General features: G+C 36.9%; 1 protein-coding gene across 1 annotated transcript in view; it reads right to left on the reverse strand.

Moving 5' to 3' along the window:
• The window catches only part of MACROD2 (MACRO domain containing 2), a 1,662,610-nt gene that overhangs the window by 518,247 nt on the left and 1,118,730 nt on the right, over positions 1-25,633 (reverse strand). The window contains 1 exon segment of the mRNA XM_012728257.1: positions 9,442-9,472. Coding sequence (XP_012583711.1) covers positions 9,442-9,472 — 31 coding nt within the window.

Genomic DNA, 25,633 nt, shown 5'->3' on the forward strand with positions numbered 1-25,633 from the left:
ATAAAAATATTAATTTTACCTAACTTATAAGGAAATTCAAAGAAGATAATGAGTGGATCATCCTGGATTGTAATTTTTATATCACCCTGATTCCAAGCCCTTACCCTTTTTATGCTACCTTGTTGGTGGCCAGGATATCTGTCCTCAGTTCTTATATGAACCACATAGGTAGGTGTGGTTGGCAAGCCATGCAACAACTCTGGGTCTTATTTTACCCATCAAGAGAAAGAAAGAATGAATGAATGGATGAATGAATGGATGGATGAATGAATGAATGAATGAATGAATGAATAAACAAATAAATAAATAAATCTAACATGCATGATAGCTGATCTAAAATGACCTTCAGTTCCTAGAGTCTATGATCTTAGAAATGAAAAAATGTGCAAACTTTCTGGACTTTGGGGGGGCAACAAAAAAACAGGCATTGGGATTGTTTTCCCCTTTACATTAGTGGCAGGGTAGTAACTGCTTTCTGCTCCCCCAGATTACCTTGAAAGGAAGCACCAGAAAGCTGACTTAAAAAAACCATTGTTTGACTATGTTTATAAGAATATGTTGTCTTATGCCACAGAACTTCATTTTTGAGACCACAAATAGCTACAATTCCTTTGTCTCTTTTAACACTGAAAGCTTTTACTTATATATAGAAAAAAACAAGATGTTTTCATACCACTAGCTTAGATAAACTGTAGGGAGTTTGCAGTTGCAGAAACAAGTTTACTGTATTTTTTAAACAATAGGCCATGATGGTTATGGCTAAATGTGATATATAAAACACGGTGTGATATTACAAGCAGGCTTCATTCCCAGACAGTGGAACTCATGGGGCTTTAACCATAGGCTGGGAGATAGTAAGAGGAGACAACTGGCTTTCAGGAAGGCAGCAGAGCAATCTAAAAGAAAGGAAGCTGGCTCATGATAAGGGACGCTGACTAGTGCTACTCACAGCCTAGGTAAAACTGCCTTCAAATAGGAAATTACTTGTTCAACAGTGGAGATACTCTAGAATTTAGTTCAGTAAATAAATTATTCAAAGTCCATTATCATAAGTAAGGGACTCAGGTGCTAGTGGAAAATAAGATAATAATCGTAGCAAAAATAAATTTACTATAAATAGTGAAAATAATAATTGTTAAGTATCTTCATCTGTCTGACAATGATAAGCACTTTAATGCATCGTCTAATTTAATCTTAAAACAATCCATGCTATAGACATTATTAATCTCATTTGACAGCTGAGGTCACTGAAGTCTAGAGAGAGTAACTGGCCTGAGGACATACAACTATAAACAATAGACGCAGAATTTGAAACTAGATCTGAATACTGAAACCTAGTCTATAGCCACCTTCAAACATACACTTGTTCCCTATTATTCCTTGGTACTCTAGGAGAACTCTACTGTAGCAATCACAGAGATTCATCACACATAGTGGTACTGATCATGCTACAAGTATCCAACATCACTGCCAAGGTGATCCAAGGTACTAGAATCATGAATTGAAGGCAACATTTGAAGAGGTATAAGAGTAAGTAAGCAAAATGGAAATGTGGAGAATTATTTCAGGATTAAAAGTTAATTGCAGAACAGCACTATATCATATTAAATGTAAGAAATTGGAGATACAGTTACATTTAAATTAACTGCATATTAACATTCACAATAGATAAATTTAGAAACAGGGCAAATATTTCTCCATGGATAAATGGATAAACAAAATGAGATATTCATCTACATCATATGGAATATTAGTAAAAAGGAACCATTACTAACACATGCTACAATGTGCATGAGCTTTAAAAATATGGTGCACAGTAAAAGACCACTGTGTTATAATTCTATTATATATGATCAACTGTTATGTTATAATTCTAGTATATATAATATCCAGAATAGGCAAATCTGTAGAGACCAAGAATAAATTGATATTGGTTTAAATCAAATTGGGGGCCAGGGGTGAGGTGGGACAGTTAATATGGGTTTCATATGTGGATGATGACCATTTTCCAAACTTATATTATCACATTGGTTACATACTTCTGTAGAATCTACTACAATCAATTTAAATAATAATTTGAATATTTTATATCATAATTATAGTTTAATAAAAATTGTTTAAAAATTAACTGTATAAAAAATAGACAAGTTCGGGCCCTCCCTGGTGGCGCAGCGGGTTAAAGCACTGCACTAAGAAGCTTAAGCCACTTCCGCATGAGTTCGATCCCTGCCTGCCCTGGAGGAGATCCACATGGCGTGGCAGACCTCTCCTGACCCGCCCGCTGCTCCCCTCAGCAGTGTACTTCGTTGATCTGCCTGTTCTGCTCCCCACTCTGTCCCTGTGAATCCTCTCACCCTCCGCATCTCTGGCTTATACCCCAGTTCTGCATGAATAAATAAATAAATCTAATAATAAAAAAAATAAACAAGTTAGGTTATTATTCCATGACTGTTGTTATCTCAAAAAGTCTAAATCAAATCATTTCTTCCAGTAGGTAAAGAAGAAGAAAAAAAAAGAAAGAAAGAAAGAAAGAAATGCAAGTGTGATAGGCCTCAGTAATTATTAAATCCGAAATATGGTCTCTAGAGCAGGTCAATTGCTTTCCCTAGCACAGGAGAGCTACTTATTTATTTGCATGTTGTTATGCATACATATGTGAATGGATTCATGTGTTTATTTTTAAGTGCTTTTATGTTTTAGAGAAGTTTTAGGTTTATAACAAATTCAAGAAGGAGTTATACACATTTCTCATACTTCCTGCCACCGCAAATGAAGAGTTTGCCTCATAATCAATATCTGGCACCAGAATGGTACATTTGTTACTTAAGATGAACTCACACTGACATATCATAATCATAAAAAGTCCATAGATTACTATAAGGCTCACTCTTCATGCTGCACTTTTGTGACATTGAGTAAAAAGTAGAAGGACATATATCCAGCATTACACTATCACAGAGTATTTGCACTGCTCTAAAATCCTCTGTGCTCCACTCTGCCTCTCTTCCCTGCCATTTTCATATATCTACATGTCATTTGCGTAATTTCTTTGGTGGAGTGTCTGTTAAGGTCTTTGACCTATATTCTTATCAGTTTATTTGTTTCCTTATTACTCAATTTTAGGACTTCTTTGTATATTTGGATAACAGTCCATCAGCTGTGTCTTTTGGAAAAATAAGCTGTAAGTTCTCCCGGCTGTGGCCTCTCTTCTAATTATCTTTGGCATTAACATCAACAGAAGTTTTCAATTTTAATAATGTCCACCTTATTAATTATTCATTTCATCGATCATGCCTTTGAAGTAGTATCTAAAAAGGCATCAATGTATCCAAGGGCATGGGGTTTTTTGTCTACTTTATCTTCTAGGAATTTTACAGATTTTCATTTTATACTTAGTTACAAATTATGATTTCATTTTTGGCTGAGTGTAAGGCCTGTGTCTAGATTCATTTTTCAGGAAGGAAATGTCCAACTGTTCCAGTACTGTTTTATGAAAAGACCATTTTTTTCCTCGATAGTATTGCCTTAACTATGCAAAATGTTAAACACACACATATACATATATGCATGTGTGTATATATACATGTTATATATATATATATATATATATAACATGTTTGGAGAGAGAGAAAGAGTACCTAGTATCTTCCCTATGTTTGAATTTAGGACAAGACTTCTAAACTTGGATAAATGTCAGTGATCAAGATTATAATAAGGTCTAATCCTTTTCATTGTATTAGTTGATACTGTGTTGAATACTGCGTATTAGTTATTAACTAAAATAATATTTATTAAGACTTACTCTACATCCATATCTATACTAGTTATTAGATTATAACACTATAGAAGTTAGAGTTCAGTTTCAGAAGTCCAAATAATTACTATGGAAGTTTTAGGTAAAGAGAAAATAATTTTTATCAATTTTGTAGTTTGTAGTTATTTATGAAGATTTGGGATTATCTATCTAAATATAACTTTATTTAAAATATTTAGAAATGCCAAACAATACAGATGAGACTTTTTGTGTTAACTTTTTTTTTTAGTTTTGACTCAATTTTATGCATTTGTGAAGAATTGTCTGTTTGCCATGACTGAAATGAGAGGCATAGTTTAAATAAATTTGTTTCCTTTTTCCTGAAGATCTGAAGGAAACTTCTTCTGACAGTCAAGTAGACTTAGGTTCATGCACACTTTATCATTCTCTATCTTTTTTCTCTGGTTATCCCAACATTTTTCTATTTCAGTAATATTTTCTACCCTACTATATTCAGACTCATTCTCAAACATTCCCCTAAGGCCTCCTGGGAGACAGGATAATGATCCATATCTTCTCAGGATCCCTGACTTGTTTATAGCTGGAAGCTTAAGGGGGTACAAATTACAATGGAATCCTAGAATGACATTTATGGAAATCGGCCAGAATTAGGAATGTAATAAGTGATAACAATTGTTAATTCATTCACAATATATCGATTTTCTTTTCCACTGGTGCATCTGAAAATTTTGCAAAAATTATCTATAGTAACAAAATGTTTAAAAAGTAAACAAAATTGACATGTCACCTAAAATGTCTAAATGGCTAACAACTAATGAGCTGTTGCTAACCTAATGACTTAATAATTTTATACATATATAATTTGGCTAGGATTAATAATCATAAAGTTATTTTTAACAAAGTAGATAATATTAGTAAAGTCACAAAATATTCTTGAAAAATAAGAATGTAATTATTCAAAACTATCAAACTGATATTTAGTGATACTAGCCTAAATTAATTACCCATATTCTTTACTTTTACCTTTAACAATGATATCTAGAAATCCAGGAATGCCCCTTTCCAATCAGACACATGGGTTTCCAAAGAGACTAAATATCCTAACTTCCTTTGCAGTTAAGTTGGTCATACAACAAATTTCTCTCCAATAGAAGGTAAGTGAAAGTATAATGAGTCCTCTTAAACCCAGGTACATCTGCTAATGGATATGCCTAATCCATGTAGTTCTTTTGTTGGAACCAGAGAAGCTAAGTATATGAGAACAATGTTTTCAGGGAGGCAGAACAGCCACTTGACACTCTGATATATTCCTGACTCCTTGAGTGATAAAGTATAATGAGTCTTCTTATAAAGAGAATACTCACTTTGCAACTGTTAGCAAAGAGGAAAACATATTTCTATGTACACTCAACCATTCTATTTTCAAACGCCTTTGTTACAGCAGCTTAGCTTTACTCTAATATAATCTCTTCAAGTACAGTTAAAGATGCATGTTAAAAATAGAATCATTGACTAAAACTGATTTGACATGAAAATCATTGCTCAAAGAGCTAAACATGCTTGCATTCTCTGAGAACTGTCAGAACTAATTTTGAAGACCTTTCTAAAGAAAGCTGATCTATGCTTATGTAAACCCAAACTTCAGATACAAGTATGTATAAGAAGCAAGTAAAAGACAGGATGAGAAATTCAAAATAGGGTGAGAAAAATGGGCAATAACATCAAAATTATTAACTAATCTGAGATTGTGGTCAGTACATAGGTGTACCACAACTGTTTTCTAGGGAGATAGACTTAATAGTGCTCCTATTTTTTGACATAGCTGAGTGGTATTTCCAATGATATTTAGCTACAACTAAATAGATAGGCTCTACAATTTAATGAAATATGTTTCCTATTTCTTTAAAAGACTTGCTCTTAATACTTTTAGAGGAAAAATCATTTGTTAAATATAGTTTAAGAATAAGTGCCAGTCTTTGAGGATAGGCTGGGTGGGAATTAATTTGTTCCTTCTAGTCCTAAATCAAAATTTACCCTGATACAATAGCAAAAAAAAAGACCTCAGAAGAGTAATAAAGTTTATAATGTTTATTACTTTTTGAAACGCTTAATATTTTAATTAAGTCCTAAAATTGTTCAGCTTGAACAGAACATCAGGGAGGATGACATGGATTTCTTCCTGCATCTGCAGAAATCTAAGTTCCCAGCAATTTCATTTATTTTGGCAAATGCCTGAAGAAACACTGCTCATGAGTCCCACTGTCATTTTTATTTAAGCTAAAGTGGCATGCATTGTGACTGAACACTTGAGACTACTCTCCAGAGCAAAAGTAGTACTTCTGGTCTTGTAGTTTGCTCGTTTGTTTGTTTGTTTTTGTTTTGTTTTGTTTTGCAATTAAAGAACCCTCTAGCTTAGAAAGAATGGTAAGGCAGTTTGTACTATAGTTCATGGGATGAAGGCACACATATGGATATATATGTGTGTACTTGTATATCTGAATGGTAAGTACTCCAAGAGTCAGACAAAATCTTATGCTAGAATTTTTGTTATCTGCAAAGGTGTTTCTCCAATTTTGTAAGGATCAACAAGCAAATTATTCAAATGTGATACAAATGAGATGGGCATGGTCCTATCACTGCATTTTTCCAAAAGGGGTGAATTATGCTGATTTGAATGTTATGTTGCTTTGAAAATCAGCAGTTCACCCAAGGATTGCCAAAAACAGTACCACTGCTGATAATGAGAATATCTTGACCAGGACAAAAAACACAGGATGTCAGAGAAGAGAATTTATGGGGAAAAAAACAAGATTCATAATTAGAGCACCTGAAGCAAAATTTTCAAAGCAAACGTGAATATCAAAGGAACGGGAAGAAAAGCCAGATGAAGAGTAAGAGTTGGCAGGGGGATAAAAGGGAGTGGCACACATTTTGTCAGTTTTGCTCTGGTTTCCAAATGTTCCTCATACATAAGATAACTCTTCCAGCAAGTCTAGAATTGCATGGCAGTGGTTGTGACACCCTCTAAAATGTGTCCGCGTTTAAGAATGATGGAGGTCATGCACTCAGCAGCATTTCATCCAAGTCAGGCCTGTGAGTTTAGACAGATGTGGCAATAAAAATATTTGCTGTGTAGACATATAAGGTTAAAGAAATATCACATTGTTCTCCTTTTTTACCAGTCAGAAGCAGAAGCACGAACCTGAGTATAAATAAGAGATTCAACAAGGAAGTTGTGTCCTGGAAGCATTTTACAGAAAGCAAAGGGATTTATCAAAACCACCTTCCACACTGGTAACAGAAATATAAAGAATATGAGAGCAACTTTAGCTTAGTTACACTACACCTAACTTCTTTCTGCAAATTTTCAGTCAATAACTCAACATCTAAAGATCCTTCTTCCATGAAAGCATCACCTCAAACTTCGAGAACAACATTCAAGTTTTCTTCTTCTCCAAAGAGAACATTTTCCAAATTACACAAAAGGATACACTTTTCCACCTGGACTTCATTTCTCTTAACTACATTGATTCTCATAAAATGGACTACAATTATTTTTGCTGCTTGCATCTCAGTAAAAATTCCATTGCCATGTATCATGTCTAGCCCCTTTTGTAAAACTTATTAGCAACAGTGTCCAACTTGGACTCAAAGGACAGAAGGCATACACGGGATCTGAAATGTCCATCAAGGAAGTTCAAATCTGTCCCTCTGAGACTGGCTTAGTGGCCAATTCAAATCTTTAACAGGAATTTTGGAGTTTATAGAAACCCTGTAAGCCTCATCTGGATCTATTTTTCCAAAAGTAATACAGGCCTTTTCTTTTCTTGGTATTTTACCAAATGTGGATTTTCATCTTGAGTGTAAGCAGGCGGTCCATTGCTCCATGGAACCATCCTGGAAACATTATGTCAGAGCAGCAACAGCAGTTGCTGGGACTCAGTGAAAATGTCTGGTTCTTCTTCCAGGAGATCTTCAAAGGCAGCAGGGCCTACTTCCATCATGTCTTTTCTTTAATTGGGCTGAGTTAAAAAGTGGGTTTTCTTCAGTCAGCATCTTCCAATAACAAACAGCTGGTCTTGCTGCCATTAGGGCTTGTCCCCAAATGGCTGAGGAATAGGAAGAAGCCGGGAGAAAACTTGGCTCTTGCTCTGGCTCCCAGGTTCCCCTGGTAAGTACCAAATCTTCCAGACATACTTTGAATGTGATAATAGTGATGCCAGATTTTCCACAAAATGGGAATGCATATCCTGGGGATATTAAATAATCATTCTCCTTCACAAGATAGTTCCACCATCAGTTGGGAGTTAAAGAATTCTTGTAGGACATAAATTTAAAGTGAAGGCAAATTCAAAGCAAAACATTGGAACTGTTTCCAGCAGCTGGGCACATGGTTTGGGACAAAGGCACACTGAGACCATGTGCTTGGCTTATTGACCACCTTGTGAGACATAACAACAAAGGGGCTTTTTCTTAAATGAAGTTAGATATTAAATTCAACTTGACTCTCTAAGCATGTTCTGGACTTTAAATTTTGTCATTTCTGGGCCCTCCCTGGTCGCTCAGTGGGTTAAGGGGCAGCACTGCAAACTAGCCAGAGCCACTTCAGTGAGAGTTTGATCCCCTGGCCCGGAGGTGACCCACATGGTGCAGCAGACCTCTCCTATCTCACCTGCTGTGTACTTTGTCGATCTGTCTGTTCTGCTCCCCACTGTCTCTAGTGAGTCCTCTCACCACCCCTGCACCTCTGGCCTGTGCCCCAGTTCTGTATGCATAAATAAAACTTTAAAAAAAAAATGTTGTCTTGTCAAAGTGGACACTGTCATACCTACAAATACCATTTGTTTTTCCTAAAATAGTGATGTTTGCTATCAGGAAAGAAAAAAAAAAACTGGATAGCTGAATAGTTTAATCTAACTGCTATTTTTCCATTCACAATTTTATTTTCTGTACTTTATTTTCTGGGCAACAATTTAGGTCATCTTAATAGTCATTATCAATAAATAGCAAATATGTACTAGTGTCTACAGATGCAATACTAGGCACTGTGCACAGAATGCACACTAATAAATTCCACTAAGAAATCCAAAATGACTTTGGAAACAGACTATAAACAAAAATCGCTGAAATTATGTGAGGAAAAAGCTGTTAATTGTCCAAATTACAAAACTTGGAAAATTTTCAGAAGATATAGTGACCATCAAAGATTGACATATGAAAGGAGGTTTCACAAGAATTTTTTGAATTTATTTTTTCATAACTTAAGTATACAGACCTATGCATGTATTCACATTTCAATGATTCTGTTTGCAACAGAAACAATTATGCTTGGCTTCATATGAATGACTATGCATCTAAAAGAAAACCCTGATTTGATTCAAGAAAACACAATTAGAGGTCAAATCCTATAGAACAAAACTTTTTGTTTAACAAAAAACATTAAGTCATAGTGTGTCAAACCAATACATGTGTTATCCAGTATAATAAAATTCAAGAACATAAAAGAATATTCAAATACCCATTTAAAATTGAGATTTTACCATATTTTGAGACTCTTTAATCCACAGAAAACTAGATCCATCACAGAGCCTTTCATTTTCCTGTTAATTTCATCTTTAACCACAAAAATAAAGTAATGCAGACATTATCAAAACAAGATCACTTACCATAAATGCCAGTTGAGATGCAAGGAAATGCCTGCGAATAAAACACAAAATTAACAATAAACTTTAAAGGAACAAACTTAATACCAATATTTTATATTTTAACATCTACTTTGTATGATAATGGAAGTCCTCTGCTCACATACTTAACCCCGAGTAAGAGAATTTGGAAATCACCATATTTGAATAACTTGAAACTGTGTCTACTCAGCAAGTATACCAGTTCAGGAGAGCTAAATGCTAAATTTTCAGAAATGCTGTGACCCAAATGATAAATATAGTTACTATTAATAATTTAAGTCATAAAATAATAATAAACTATATTGTTATGGGGAAAGAATGCCCTGAATGAAGTCCACAAACATAGGTTTTGTGGACACCACCCCACCCAAGACAGACAGCAAAACTATAAATTCCAACATCACCAAAGGGAGGATTGCTGGGACCTGAGGGTGGAGTTAAACAACAATGTTTGGATATAAAACTGGACCACTGAATCTTAGAGATCTTTTGGCCTCTTGGTTCATGACTTGTCTCTTGAATTTTTGCCTATTTTCAGTATGTTCTTGGGGTTCCAGGTCAGCAGAACTGGTTGGACACATTAGCCAACTTTTCTCTCTCTCCTTTTCCCTTGAGTTATTCATTCCCCTTTCTCTTGTAAATAAACCCATTATTAACATTTCTGTGTGTGCCTGTAGTTGAATCTTATTGTAAGTCCCCTTAAATGCGCAGGTGAGGACCCACATTCAGGCAACCCAATTCATATTGGGGTTGCCATGAAATAAATTATATCTAAAGCAAACATTCAGAAATTATCTCATCATTCCTATTTTGTTCCCTTTATTGTTATGTCTATTTTTGAGATAGAAATAATGATGTGCTACTGAACATGTCTTCCCAGCTTCATGTTAAGTGATGTCATATTGGTACCTGAAACCTGAAATCCCCAATCAATACTCAGATTGGATTGTACTTGGGGTCGGTCAACTGATGTCAGAGACTGGCTATGGGTACCAAATTTTGATAAAATTTAGAAGTTTTCTGTAATAATTGACTATGCAGTATTTAAAATTTACTTTTTTTTTTAAAGATTTATTTATTTATTTGTGCATACAGAACTGGGGTACAGGCCAGAGGCTCAGGGGCAGTGAGAGGCTTCACCAGAGACAGAGTGGGGAGCAGAATAGGCAGATCTACAAAGTACACTGCTGAGGGGAGCAGCGGGTGGGCCAGGAGAGGTCTGGCTCGCCATGTGGTCTCCTCTGGGGCAGGCTGCAGGCGGGAATCGAACTCATGAGGAAGTGGCTTCAGATTCTCAGTGCTGTGCTTTAACCCGCTGCGCCACCAGGGAGGGCCAAAATTTACTTATTTTTTAAGATTTATTTATGCATATATAACTGGGGTACAGGCCAGAGGTGCAGGGCCAGTGAGATTATTCACCAGAGACAGAGTGGGGGCAGAACAGGCTCACTGACTTGAAGTACACTGCTGAGGGGAGCAGCGGATGGGTCAGGAGAGGTCTGCCACGCCATGTGGGTCACCTCCGGGGCGGGGCTCAAACTCATGCTGATGTGGCTTTAGCTTCTTAGTGCTGTGCTTTAACCCACAGTGCCACCAGGGAGGGCCCATTATTCTTATTTTTAAGATGTACATTTGTGTCAATAAAAGGTATAACAAACTTATACATATACCTACTGCAATATTGAGTCAATTTTTAAACATTTACCTACATAACATTGCTTACACCACATTTTACATACTGACCATTCCAAATCCATACATTGAAGCCATCATGTGATGATATTCAGGGGTGGAGGAGCTATTTAAAATTTATTAGGTCATGAAGGAGGTGATCCCATGATACAGTTAGTGTTTCTATATGAAGAGTATTGGCCAGCTCTGTTCTCTTGCTTTGTGAAGGGACAAGGAGGAGATGGCTGTCTATAATGCAGGAAGTGGGTCCTCATTAAATAGCAGCCCCTCATCTCAGATGTTCCAGCCTCCAGAACTGTGAGAAAGACATGTTTGCTATTTAATGCAGACATGGTAATTTATCAGCACTGTTTGAATTGACTTAGACACTAATTTTACTTAGAATGTTAAATTTGATTGAAAGAATGAACAAATATATACATGTCGTTAACTCTAAATTAGATTTTCTGACAGTAGAAAGTGATTTGAGTGTGGCAATGATCTCTGACAATATATCTGTGTGAATTTACAAAACTTGTTTTCCTCTTTCTGTTCTTTGTATTTTCTGTCACTTTTTTTTTAATCTGCCTCTACTTTACATCATTAGATAATTTTCATACCTCCATATAAAGTTCATATTATTCACCACATACATGTATGTTCTAGGAATTAATAACCGCATTTTTTAAAGTAACTGAACTGCTATGGGAAATTTTAAAACCACAACTGTTTTTGATTATCAAAAGCAATATTGCTGTTGTGCTGGTAATAATGAAATGGCTTTATTTTATTCTTATCTTTGGATTAAAATATATATTAAATTTTATTTTCCTTAACATTTTTATAGATACATGTTTATTTTTTAATAGGGTTATTTTATTTAAATAGTCACCAATTATTAAACTTTGTTCTAGAATGTTTGACTTTAAATTCAAATATATATCTGCAAAGTGGCCCTTAATTTTTTGTTCTTTGATTAGTAGATATTATTATTTACAACAAGAAAATAAACAGTTTCTAAAACTGAGTAGGAGTGAATTATTTTTTGATTTTTGGGGGTTTTTGAGGTGCCTGTAAGAATTTAGGAATATTCTTGAGTGATTTCAACCATCCAGTTCACAGAAGCTTAAAAAAGCAGGGTGAAGCAACTTCTCTTGAAAATACTACAGTCTCTGCAGTCACTAAGACTACCAACAAATTTTACAGTCAGTGTGAAAATCAACTACAAGTTTATTGTAAGCAATTTGTTACTAATAGGAAGGGCTCAAAGTTCAAGAATTGTCTACTTAAAAATACAAATTAGAGAGGATTCCAAGTCATCCCTTATAATTTATGCCAGCTCACATGTTCATTGTACTTTTTAAATGAGGTAGAGAGAGGTAAGTTTATAGGAATTCACTCACAGGAATTCCATGGGAGTGAACTGAACATATAAACATCATTCATCTTATGCTTGCAACAAAGAAAAAGAAAGGTTTAAGGGTTGCTTCACAGAACCATTAAGCAAAAACCAGAAGATACCACAAGGTTTTTGACAGGCAAGTCCACTTTAAATTCCACTTGGGCATCATTCCAATCCGTGACGTTGAGTGATTTATTTAACTGCACTTTCTGAGCATCAGTTTCCTCATTAGAAATGGAAACTATGAGACACTCCTCAAAAGAACTAAAAAGAGATTAAGAGAAATATGGGAGACAGTACTGGGTATGGTTAAGTAGCAATACCACCAAGTTTTATATCAAGGAGGGATTTGTATGTTGTGGGCAGGGCTTTCCAACCTTGATGCTATAGATATTTTCTACCTGTGACCACCTTGTGTATTATGAGATCTTTAGCCATATTCCTGTTGCCAACATTCTTTTGATGTTAGCAGCACACCTCATTTATAACAATCAAAAGTATCTCTAACCATTGTCAAAGATCCCCAAAGGGGGGTAAAAAACCTTGACTATAATCCACTGCCCTAGACTTCAATAACTAGTCAGTGTAAAGTGAAGAGCCCTATCAGTTCCAGAGCTTTCCATGGAACAATATAGGACCTGCTTCATAACTCATCCTTCTCTCTGTCCACAATTGCTTTCTTCTCCTCTTCTTCAGGTATTAATCCTAAGGGAACAGTGTCTCTCGCAGTCTACTTTCTGGGGAACTGATCTCAGTTAAGTACTTTTTGCTTCTCTCTGAGGTCTGGTTACATGAGTCATTCTCACATATGATCTAGTAGAAAAGAGAACACACTGAACAGTTAATGGCAGCTTTCATTTGTCTCAGCTCCCAGTTCTATCTTGGAATCAATCATGCAACTTAGTAATTGAGCTTGAATGTACCAACTGCCTTGTCTGTTCCTAACAAGGACAAATAGCTTCATCTGAAAATGACATTGTTGCCTTGAATGTGAAGGCAAATGGTCGTGTAATGGAGGATGACTTTTGGGATATTATTGCATTAATTCAACCAAAAAGGCAATGATAAAGCAGAGATGGAAATATAGTATCATGGGGGAAATCATTTTATGTAGAACAACTTTGCATATAATTCATTCAAGCTAAATCTCCTCCATTCATCATTTTTTATTATGGAGAGACAGACAGACAGAAAGACTGGAGATTAAGAATGAGCAACTGAGTTCAACCAGAGGATTTTACAGCACATTGTCTGTGTTCTTTGCCATAATTTATTTCTGATGGAGCCACCAGGATTGAGTAGCAGGGGATTTCTTTATTTCCAAGTTGTATTTAACATGAACAACTCCCACAAAAATCCTCTCCCAGGGAATAAGGATATATTGTACCAAAACCCAAACCAATTAGCCTGCTCTGTTTTAAGTGCTCATAACTCAAAAGTCACATGTAGAACTTGGGGAATGACATCAACAGCTCTACATTAAGACTCCAGATTCTCCTTCTAGCTAGCCCCAGGCGCAGGAAGTCTCTATGCTAAACATATCCAAGCAAATAGCCATCAGAAACTTGTTTCGTAGCACTTGACTTTGAACTAGTATTTCCCAAGTCAGCAAGCACTTGCCCTCTTGGAGGGGAAAACATAATAGTTTGAGTTGGAAAGTAAGAGTGGATTTTCCTTTTGTGAAATTACAGATTGAGTCACCACCTGGAAAATATTTCCTCATCCCAGCATGTTGGTTTCAAGTACATTTGTAAAAACAGTGAAATCCTTAAGGCTGTGGAATCTGCCTCTTATTGCCTGGAATGTCTGTCTCTACTTATCCCTTTCTGCCTCAGTAATTGGAGGGCAAGGAAGGCAGAGCCTCCTAAAGTTCTCTGTATTGACAATAAAGGTGTCAACCAAGGCAATAAGCCCTAAGTCAACATCATTTGCACCCCTTACTTTTCCTTGACCCTTGGTTTTAGTTTCATTCATTTCTACAAAGTGTGAATTTATCTTCTTTTCAGCATCCTTAGCCTTTACTATCACCCATTACTTTATGGTGTTAATGGGAATGACTCCATCCTCAGCTCTTTAGAAATGTGTGGATTGACCTTAGTAAGTAGCACACATTTCATTTAACCAAAAGGATTGAATTACTGAAAATTAGTTATACAATTAATATAAAATCTTTCAATTGCTGAACCTACATTTTATTGTTTTGGATATTTTTTTCCAGTTAAAGTAAGAACACACTACCTGATAAACCTTGCTTTTATGTGTTTTTAATTATATAGGACATTTCACCTAATTGAGGAAGCTATTAACTGTAGGAAACATCATTCATTATTCTGTTGTATTTTGTGTACGGCTAAGAAGAAGAAAACTGTATAAGGTAAAATTTAACTTTTTTTTAGGGTCTTTATTGTATACTTACTGAAATTCATAATTTGGATTTATTTAGATAATTTATTTAACCACTCTTAACTGTAAAGAATAGATTTAGAAAAGTAATGGACCAAATTGGCCTTGACCAATGTCCTCATATTCATAGTGCAGTACATCTGAACTGTTTTCAGTCACAGATAAGAGTTTCCCATTTTATTCTCTCAAGTACAGCACAGTTGATGCAGTCCATTAAAGTTCTCCACTGTTGACAGTAAACTTTCTTCTAAGTCTCTAATATCCAAAATTTTGAAAATGTTTCCTTTTATTTTGCTGCCAACCAACATTTTCAGCCAAAACACACACCTCTTTCTCAAATGGCCTTACTTGGTTGACCAAAAGCCAAGAGATTTCATTTTGAAGCCTGCTGCTTCCCATCTCATCTACCAGGAAAGTCAGCCAAATGCACATGTGGATGGTGAGTAAAACTCCGTCATAACTATGTTAAGCTATAAAACTAAAATTTTATAGCTCTTGTCTGAGAAGACTATCTGAGGCATTGTATTTTCAAAAAGCTAAAATATGTATCTTAGAGACACTGCAATTCAGGGTAAGGTTCTTTGTCTTCAGGTATTATCAGTAAAGTGGATTGCCTTTAGATATTATCAGAGAAGTACATTGTGCCACAGCCCCCTTATCAATGAAACAACAGAGTATTTCTTTTCTTTTCTTTTTTTTTTTAAGATTTATTTATTTATTCTTACAGAACTGGGGTATAGGTCAGAGATGCGGAGGGTGAGAGGATTCACGAGAGACAGAGTGGGGAGCAGAACAGGCAGATTGATGAAGTACACTGCTGAGGGGAACAGCGGGCGGGCCAGGAGAGGTCTGCCATACCATGTGGATCTCCCGTGGGGCAGGCGGGGATCGAACTCATGTGGAAGTGGCTTAAGCTTCTTAGTGCAGTGCTTTAACCCGCTATACCATCAGGGAGGGCCCAAACTGAGTATTTCTTAAACAGTGAAGTGACTCACTGTAGGAGTATGTAAGATATTTTGAGTGGCAAACAGATGATCATTACCCATTTCATTGTAATAACTACATATTATTTTGACATATTCCATTATTTTTGCTAACACATTTATCACTTCTTTTATCCATATCATTTGCATATAATTTTGCATTTTCTCTATTAGAAACTGTCCCATCTGTCCCACCTGAACAGGTGACTTGGCTTGGTCAATGGGAGTCCTCCTGACTTTGGAGCAGAACCAGGGGAAGGACATGTCAGATGAGGAACATGCCTAGTGCAGAGAGGCTGGAGACTGAGTGGAGCAGATCAGATGAACCAAGGCTAGAGCACTTCAACCTAGCTGGCCCACAGTGTGTGAGCAAAGAAGACAAGACATTGCATATTACTGAGTTTGGGAGAGAGTTGCTACACAGCATTTCTGTACATAATGTAAATATGTTAAAACTGTAAGTTGTTGTCTCATGATTATAATAAAGAATACTGGATTTTCAGTAACAGTGATGATGTAGTTTTCTCTGAAAATACAACTAAAGAATCAATTAAAATATTGGATACTTATATTAGAAGGTGAAATGTGGATGCTTAAAGGAAATAATGGTGTAGTAAATAAATATTTGAATTAGAAAGCAAAAGACCAGAGTCACTCACTATTAATCTGAGCATCAATAGCACAGGCCCCCAGAGCCTCAGTTTCCCCATCTACAAATAGAGCAACAGTTGAACTTCATGGCTTACTTCACTATGACATTTTATGATATCATAAAACAACCTCCTATTTTCTGGGTAGCCCAGAACAGACAGGCAACATTACACCATCCTGGCTGTCTTAGTGTTTAGATATGGGTGGTAGTAGTATGGCAGTGACAACCATTGTCATTCATGAATTACTGCTGTATCACTGAAATTAGGACTCTGTGATAAGGAACATTCTTTTCCCCTTCTATAAACATGGAGGAGAGTAAGGCCAAGAAAGAAACCTTGCTTAAGGTTACAGAGGGGTTCATTGAGGGACTTATTTATTATTTTGTGTAAGGAACAGTTGGAAAAAAAAAAAGGTTTTTTTTTTTTTACCTTAATATTACACACAAAATAGATGAAAACATTCTCAAAAGACTAAAGAAGACATGCATGAGCAGACAACGGTGAGATGGCCCTCTTGCAGCCATGCTTCTCCCTGCCTCTTTTAGGGCTAGGACACACTTTCCCCCACCGACATGGTCAGTATTGTGGTAATCATCATATCGCTCTGTGTAAGTTGATTTGAAAGCCCATATAGCAGTGTGTCCTTGGCCTGATATCAACTCCTTCTAGTCACTTAGCCTTCTACTTTAGTAAGATTTAAAGTCACACCCATGGCCTCCAATTTCCCAGGGATCTGAGTCCCAATGTCCTCTCCACCCTTCTTCCTCCATGTTTCCCCCCGTCACATAGCTCCAGCCACACTGCCCAGCATTGCTTCTTCAAGTGCACAAAGCACACATCTCCCAGGGGGTCTTGTCCTTTCTACCTGCACACTCCATCTCCCAGAAACTTCTGGTATTCTCCCTCCTTCACTGTAGGTCTCTGATCAAATGTCACCTGTTCAAAGAGGGTCCTTCTGGCCTCTAGCTGAATTACTCTTTCTTCCCTTAAGAAGAAACTTTATGTCTCATAGGACTCCTACCACCACCACACTAAGTTGTCTTTTTTCCCCTCAGTTTCTATTCTCTCCCAAGTCCCAGGGGCATCCAAACTCCAAGAGGTCCTTTCTTCTGCTTACTCTTGTATTATCTTTGCCTAGAATATAGGTGGGTCTGGGGTCCCACCTACCTTGGGGTCTGGGACTCAGTTTTTATTTAATGGGTGAAAAACTAAATGCCTATGTTATATGTCATGTGTAAATATATGTACTTTTACCTATAAAAATTGCAGCAAACACTGTGTTTTATGTCTTAAGACTAGCTTTTATTTTCATGTACTAAATCTTGGAGATGGTTCAATGGTAGTGTATCTAATATTTCTATAGCACAATTACAGTACATGCTTATTTAACTTTGATGAACATGTAGGCTTTTTGTATTTTTTTTTTTCTGTAACAATTTGTAACAAGTAGTTCTGTCTATGCCTTTATGCAGTTCATATATTCTGGTAGGATCCACCCCAGAAATGAAATTAACCCATGAAACCACTGGGTTAAAGGAAAAGTAACTTTAAATTTTGAAAATACTGACAAATTACTAGCCCAAAGTTATCTCTCTTTTTTTTTCAATGTAATAAATAGCTCTTTAACAACAGAATCAAGAGTTCCACACATTTTATTTGTATATAGGTGAAAAGAACTAAAGAACAATGTTCTTTAACAAATTGCCCTGGGAAATGCAAATATTATCAGTGAAACTCCTATCCCAAGGCTAAATATCCAGCAACCAAGATGAGTTAAAGGAGATTGTGAGTAAGATAGCATGGAAAAGGCCAGTGAAGAGTTTGGCATGAACTCTGCCAGTTCACCCAGGCACCATAATTATAAGCAATAACTTTGTTTTTGTTTTCTTCATTATACCTTGGAAATAGCTGTCATAAAATCATTTATTGCCAGCTGCTTTCACATTTATAACTACAACTCCATGCAGTATAAAACAATCTATTATATAGCCATGAATAGTAGCAGTCCTCTTCCAAACTTTATATTTTCAAAGAAGACAGCTGGATTAGTTCCACCATGAATTTATTAGGATGTAAAATGTTAGAACCAGCAAAGGAAAAACTTACCTTTTGTTCAAACTTGCTTTGTGACTGGTAGGAATGTTTTAACTGTAAACCACACATATATGAAAAAGAGAATGAATCTTTATAAACCCAATCCAAAAGAATATGCTTTAGGTTCCAAAATGTCTACATCTGTAAATTCTTTTTATACAGAAATAAAAGTAACATAGTTTAAAAGGGGTGAGTGGGACCTCATATCAACAGCAAAACACTTGTTTAATACGAAAGCTCCTACGAATCAAAGTCTACCTAAAATGATGACTTTTCAATAACCTTCATCACATCCAACTTTGTAAATATCCTCTCTCTATCTTCCTTATAACTAGTAAATGTATGAGGCATATTTTGCATCCCTGCATGAAGTAGTGGACTTGTGTGGGAATGAACTGAGGTCCCATTTTCTTGTGCAGAGTCCAAGGGAAATGGAGATGAGAATCAATCATTTCAGATCCCCTGTGAAGTAAATTATTAAACTCTTGAGACTGAAATACCCACAGCTCAGTCATTGCCCAGTCCTAACTGTGTTCCAGGAGGGGCTTTCCTAGTTGAAGAAGGGAGTGACAAAGAGGAACCCCGTGACCTGGGACTAAGGGACAAGAGTCCTGCGGAAAGGGCACAGGTTTTTCAGACCGCAGTTCTGCAGGGCTGTGGGGCTTTCCTCAGCATGGCTGTCAAGGTCACTTCTGGCACGCTGCTGCTGCTCACTTGCACCTGTTCCTGCTTGTAGCATGTCTTGTGGCACAGCACTGCCCTAGGACTGCCAGATTCCACTTGCCACTTGTCTTTGGGAGTCACCCTCCCACTAGGGGAGTCCACAGACTGATAAGTGGGGTATGGAAAGGTACAAATACTCCATATCCTTGCCCTGGAGGAAGGAGTGCTGAGGACCATCATTGTGAGACGTGGCAGTCACCTCAGATGGTTCTGACAGCCTCTCTTCTCTTCCAGTCTCAGCTCCTCACATCCCATCTGTTGTTCCTTATTGTTCCGTACTCCTCTGAATTTTCTTTATAAATCTTTCCCCCCCAAATCCCATCTCCGAGTCTTTTTGAGGAACCAACCAAGGCTTTTGTCATTAGATCTGATATGATTGATAGTAGAACTGTTAGAGTGAAAATAAATCTAGGAGATCTTTTGGGAGATCCTCTGAGGAAAAAGAGCATGTGGGTACCTCATGCCAATCTCGGTAAGAGGGAGAAGTGGGCAGATCTTTGTGAAGCCTTAAGAAGGAATAAAGGGCATCCTCAAATCTATGAATAACTAGAGGCTTGGTTGGAAGGCCAGGAGAGACTGCCAGGACTTGCAATGGGAAGGAACTCAGGAGCTGGCCACAATGAGGGAAGGAGGTGGCTCTGGGTGTCTTTTCTGCCAAGTGCAAGGGCCTACTCAGAGTTGGCTCCATATAAAAAGTTGCTAAACAAATCCCGGTGGGGGTGATTATCTACTTCTGGTTTGGAGTCAAACCTGGCTTCCATAATAATAAATAGTATCTTCGTATCTCTTCTAATTAGAACGCTAACAGTTTCTGATGTCCAGAGGAAGCATGCAGGAAAACCCTTTATGGACAAATAACTGCAATCAACAAATACAGATGGTCTCAAAGAGGAGCAGTCCAAAAGTCTTAACAGATTTGAAAAGTGCTGAGATTATAGATGATAAGTGACTCAGCCAGTTCTTAGCCAACTCGTGACTCAAGTCTTTTTCCAATTCTCTTTAATAATCTTCTAACAGGCCCGCCCTGACGGTACAAAAGGTTAAAGCAAAGCACTGTGAAGCTAGCAGTTGTGCTTCAGCACAAGTTCGATTCTCAGCCAGGGAGCTAACCCACATAGCCTGGCAGAACTCTCCTGTCTTGCCCACTGTTCCCCTTTAGCAGCGTACTTTGTCCATCTGCCTGTTCTGCTCCCCACTCTGTCTCTGGTGAATCCTCTCACCGCCCTTGCACCTCTGGCCTGTACCCCAGTTCTGTGGGCATAAATAAATAAATGTTTTTTAAAAGAGATTAAAAAATAATAATCTTCTAACAAGTGGAACAGGCTTCAGAGGAAGAGAACATATCCAACATTGTCATGGAATAACCATGAAAATGGACAGCCTACCATTCAGTTCTTTCTCCCCTTTTGGCTGAACAAAATAAGTAGGAAGAGAGCTACCAACCAGTAAATTCTCCTAAAGCCTTTTAGGATATTTTCAGTTGTTCTTTGCTCTCTCTGAATAAACGCATATAACTACTTTCCTGTGATATCTAACCTCCCATAAGTCAAAGCACTTTCCACTGAATAACAGACAGTGAGGTTGAGGCAGAAAGAGGAAGGTGAAGAGAGAAAAATCCACCTTAAACATTCTCTGTCCTTGAGAGAAGACTGGTGGAGATCAGAATTCTATTTAGGAAGCAATACAGTATGAAAAACCCAGTGGAATAAGCTACCAGCACTAAAAAATACCAAATGTGCCATCAAACCAAAGATTGAATACAGTAGAAAACTGAAGATTAGGACACTTGAGAACCGCAACTCTTTTCTATTCCAAGCAAAGACTTGTTTTTTCCTTACACTTAATAATGGCAGACCAGTCTCTACCCTTCTTATACCCAGCACAGACTTCCTCCTCTGGAATGAATTGAGATCCTATCTTTCCTGGGTTTACTAATCTATCACAGGCCACATAATTGGAGAGTGAGCAGATTGCTAGATTGCCAACACATATGTAGATTTTATGCCTACAGACATTTTGACACCTTTGTTCCAGCCCTTAAAATGTCAGAACATTTTCTACACAAATTGAACATTTCCATTTCAGTGCTTCCTTAATTTCATGGTATGAACTTGAAAACATTACATAGAGGAAAATATGGGTTTCCACATGAATACCATCACTTAGGTCAATTATATGTGCAAACACCTGACTCCATTCCATATTTATGGGAGTCAGGTGAGACTCTCTTGACAGTTGCCTGGGGCCAAAACTACAGCATAATATGTAAAAAATAAGAACTTTAAATGAGTTGAGATTATGCAGCTTGAGTCAATATGCAAAGATAATAAATTCTTCATTCCTTACTCACAAAGGAAGATGTTAGTCAAGCCTAATGCACACTTTATACTTAACAAGGGAATTAATTAGGGGATAATGACTAAGAAATAGGTTTCTAAAGGATGCATGCTGTAGGGATGACTAAAATAAAGGAATGCAAGAAAGGAAAAGGAAAAGTGATTGTAGTAATATTTTCCAAGTTCAAGAATTGCTACCCATGGCCTGAAAATAGCTGTGACTTTTCTGCCATCAATCATTATGAAGAGTGTTATCAACTGGACTCTATTATGGAAATGAGCAAAAGAGCAACAACAGGAGCAGCCAGGCTACAAGCAGGTAGCTGACAGCTCAGTCCCAGGAGGTAAGTTATTTGTACACATTTTCCAGTGATCATGGCATTGATCTGACCAGAATCATCCAAAACCACAGAGGGAAGCAATAGCTGTTCTTTCACTCTATCTACTGAGAGCCAGGACTGATGCCTGCACTGGGAGATGCACAAGCCACAACTGAGCAGTCCAGCTTTTGCAGATGTGATACATCTGTGATTCATTAAGAAATTCTTACTTTAGTGATGAGCACTTTCAGCTAGCAGCAGCTCTTCTAGACACTGATTTTATTGTATTTTTAATTTTAAAATATTTTAAATTTATAAGCATAATATCACAATTGCATTTGGGTTAAACAGGAACAAAATAAAAGCCATCTATAACAGGTTGTGACCCTAACTCAGATAAAACTTAAAGTCAAGAGTTACATTCCTTTCAAATGTATGTGTGGAAGTTTCTTCCAAAACCTTTTTCTATATTTTCATTTTAATATTTCTTTTTGGGGGGATTCTCTTATTTTGAGACACAGCTTCCAAATGGAAAGTTATAGCATCTCTACTAACAAATATCATCCAATGTAACTGAGAAAGGTTTTTTATTAATTTATACATACAGGAACTGGGATCTAGGCCAGAGGTGTGGAGGGAGGGGTGACTGTGTGTATGAGAGGATTCATTAGAGACAGAGTGGGGAGCAGAACAGGTGGACTGCCTGAAATACACATCGAAGGGAAGCAGTGGGTAAGACAGGAGCGGTCTGCTGTATCATGTGGGTTAACTCACTGGCTGGGGATTGAACTTGCCCTAGAGTGTCTGCAGATAATTTCATAGTGCTGAGTCTTATTTGCACTACTGGGAAGGCCCAAAATTGAGGAAGGTTTTAGGAAACACGAAGAAGCTAACAATTTGAAAAGATCTGCACCTGAAGATGTAGTTCTCATAGACTGAAAAAGAGCTGTCCACAGCTCCTCCACCATCATAAAATGCATTTGTTTATCAACTAATATTTTATCATTGGAACCCCTGCTCAAATCTAACTGGCGAAATGCTCTGCAGCCATCCCAGGCTGAGTAGGTTCATTGTCAGTTCTCAGAAATGAAAAGATAATTTTGGTGCTTTCATTCAATTTTGACAGGCCTTTAATGCTGAATCAAGGGACAGACTCACTTTTTCTGGCTTTCTCCTCTCCCTGTTCTTGCACCTCAGAATGACTCTTACATTATAGCCCTTGGGCACAGGTGTCCCTATTCACATATGTGTACGTGCCCTTCTCTCTGGGCCCAGGTGTCCTTAATTACAGGGGCACGGGGTGCCAGTGCGCAGGTGCAGGTCATGGATGCTAATGGTGGGAGGGCATACAGTGCTTGACAGCTTTATTTATTCTACAAGAAGCTTTGATAACTTTTGGCCATAGTTCACACTATTTCTCTGATTTTAGATTTCTGCCAGAAGCACTCATATCTCAGTGACACAAATGTCTCTGGTATTTTTCTGTTCTAACCACCCCATGACTGGTTCCTTTTACCAGCATCTCTGATAGAACTCACCTAGGCTCACCCTGAACTTATCCTGGGATGAAGAGTTCACTGCTCAGAGAATACTTAGACTAGTACATCTCAAATGTTAATATCCATTCGCTCAACTGTTTAGCGTGCTAAGATGCAAATTCTGATTCAGTAGACCTAGTGAAAACAGATATGATGTCTTTCTAAGTTTCCCTGGTGATGCTAATGTTGTAATCTGTACCTATTTATAGGATATATTTGTATAAATTTATAGTAGCAAGTGACTAGACAATAATATTCCTTTCTAGTTCTACTTTTCAGGATAACATTGAATTGAGTGAATTCCAACCTGGGTAAAGCAGGAGTGAAATTATTGTTTCCACTTAACATATGGCTATGTGAAATGAAAAAACTTCCAAAGTGACAGTTACTAGCAAAGCAGGAAGAGGTCTGATGATGAAGCATGTGTTAGCCCCCCAACTCCTTTCTTGTTCTCAAAAATGCCCTGTTTAACCACTCAATTCCTGTCACCTACTAAATACACTTGTATTCTGTTCACATGAAATGTCAATTTCAGAGTCTCAACTGTTTCCTGGTGGGACTATTTTGTCTGTTTCTATATGTCCTTGTTACTTCTATATTTTTACCCACAATGTATTCCAGAAGTTTAAACTAGCACAGTTGTCAATCACAGATGTTTAGACAAGTCACATAGGAGCCTTGTTAAAATGCAGTTTCTGATTCAGTAGGTCTGGGTTCGATTTTAGCTTTTGCATTTTTAACAAGCTTCCAGATGTTATCAATGCTGTTGATTTTTGGACTGTGCGCTGGGTAACAAAAAGAGCTTCAGCTGTCACTCAATGAACTTTCAAGATTTTGATCCCCCTCCTCATTCTGACCCTTATACCAGGGAAGCCTCTTATAGCATGAATGACAACTTAACTACAGGTGGCATTCAAAACGAAGGGATGTGTTTTATAATTTAAAGAAATCCAGTAATATGGATACTTCCGATAAGACTTGATCAACTTCTCAATTATGACTTCAACTACTAGGTACATAACTGTTCATCTTAGGCTAATTGGTCAGTATGAACCGTATTTGTATGTACACAGAATAGTAGTGAACTTGTTACCGATGAAGAATTTAAGTAAATTGTTATTGTTATTGTTAAGACAAAAGCTGAAATTTCGTCTCTTATTAGAATTGCAAATGGGCTTTTTTCTCAGATTGAAAGGAACAGTCTATGGAATGACTTCTAAAAACTATTTCTGCTCTAAAGCTATAATTCAGTGATCTGAGGCTCTTCCATGACCTTGGAGGTCATATATTATTAAAGTCTAAGAAAAATCTATGAACATAAAAAATCGCATGTGCTGCCTTTAGGCTGAAAAATAATTGATCAGTTAACCTATAATTTTTTAAAAATCCATTAAATAATCTCTAAATTTTCAATCCAGTATTTAATATCCCTCCTCAATCCCATTATCAATTTTCTCACTGGTGCTGTTTTTCCTCCTCTTCTACTATCTCTGCCTTCATCTGTTACTTATTTTGGGTTTGATAAAATATAGTCATACTAAATGAGACACATTGTGTTATTCTCATTTAACTGGGGTTTCCAAACAATACATAACACAAACTTAATAATGGGAAGGAAAATAAGAGTTTCTGGATCCATTGGCTATGGTGTTTACCCCTTGTTTAGTCCATCTAGTATTTACATTCAGAACTTTGAAGTGTCTGGGAACTCAAAGCTCATTTTCATTCACTTTTGACATGCAGCAAAACTTGCACACACACAAAATTTCATAGTTCTAAAATAAATGTCATGACATTTTATATTCTGCAGTGAATGCACAGCTTCAATATTATGTTGATATGGTGGTGCCTCTACTATCATATCCAGGATTGAAATGACAGAAGAAAAATGCAAATATTTTCAGTAATGAAATTGAAGAAAGGTATTTATAATAATGGGTCTTTCTTCTATTTTTCTTCTCTTGAATGATAATATACTGTTTTAGTTATTGATGGTAAGGGGTTTTTTTGAAAATTATTAGCAATGCTTATATGAACATCTTTAGGTACAT

Source organism: Condylura cristata, unplaced genomic scaffold, assembly GCF_000260355.1.
Source record: "Condylura cristata isolate star-nosed mole 26May11 unplaced genomic scaffold, ConCri1.0 scaffold00022, whole genome shotgun sequence".
In the NCBI taxonomy this organism is placed as follows: Eukaryota; Metazoa; Chordata; class Mammalia; order Eulipotyphla; family Talpidae; genus Condylura; species Condylura cristata.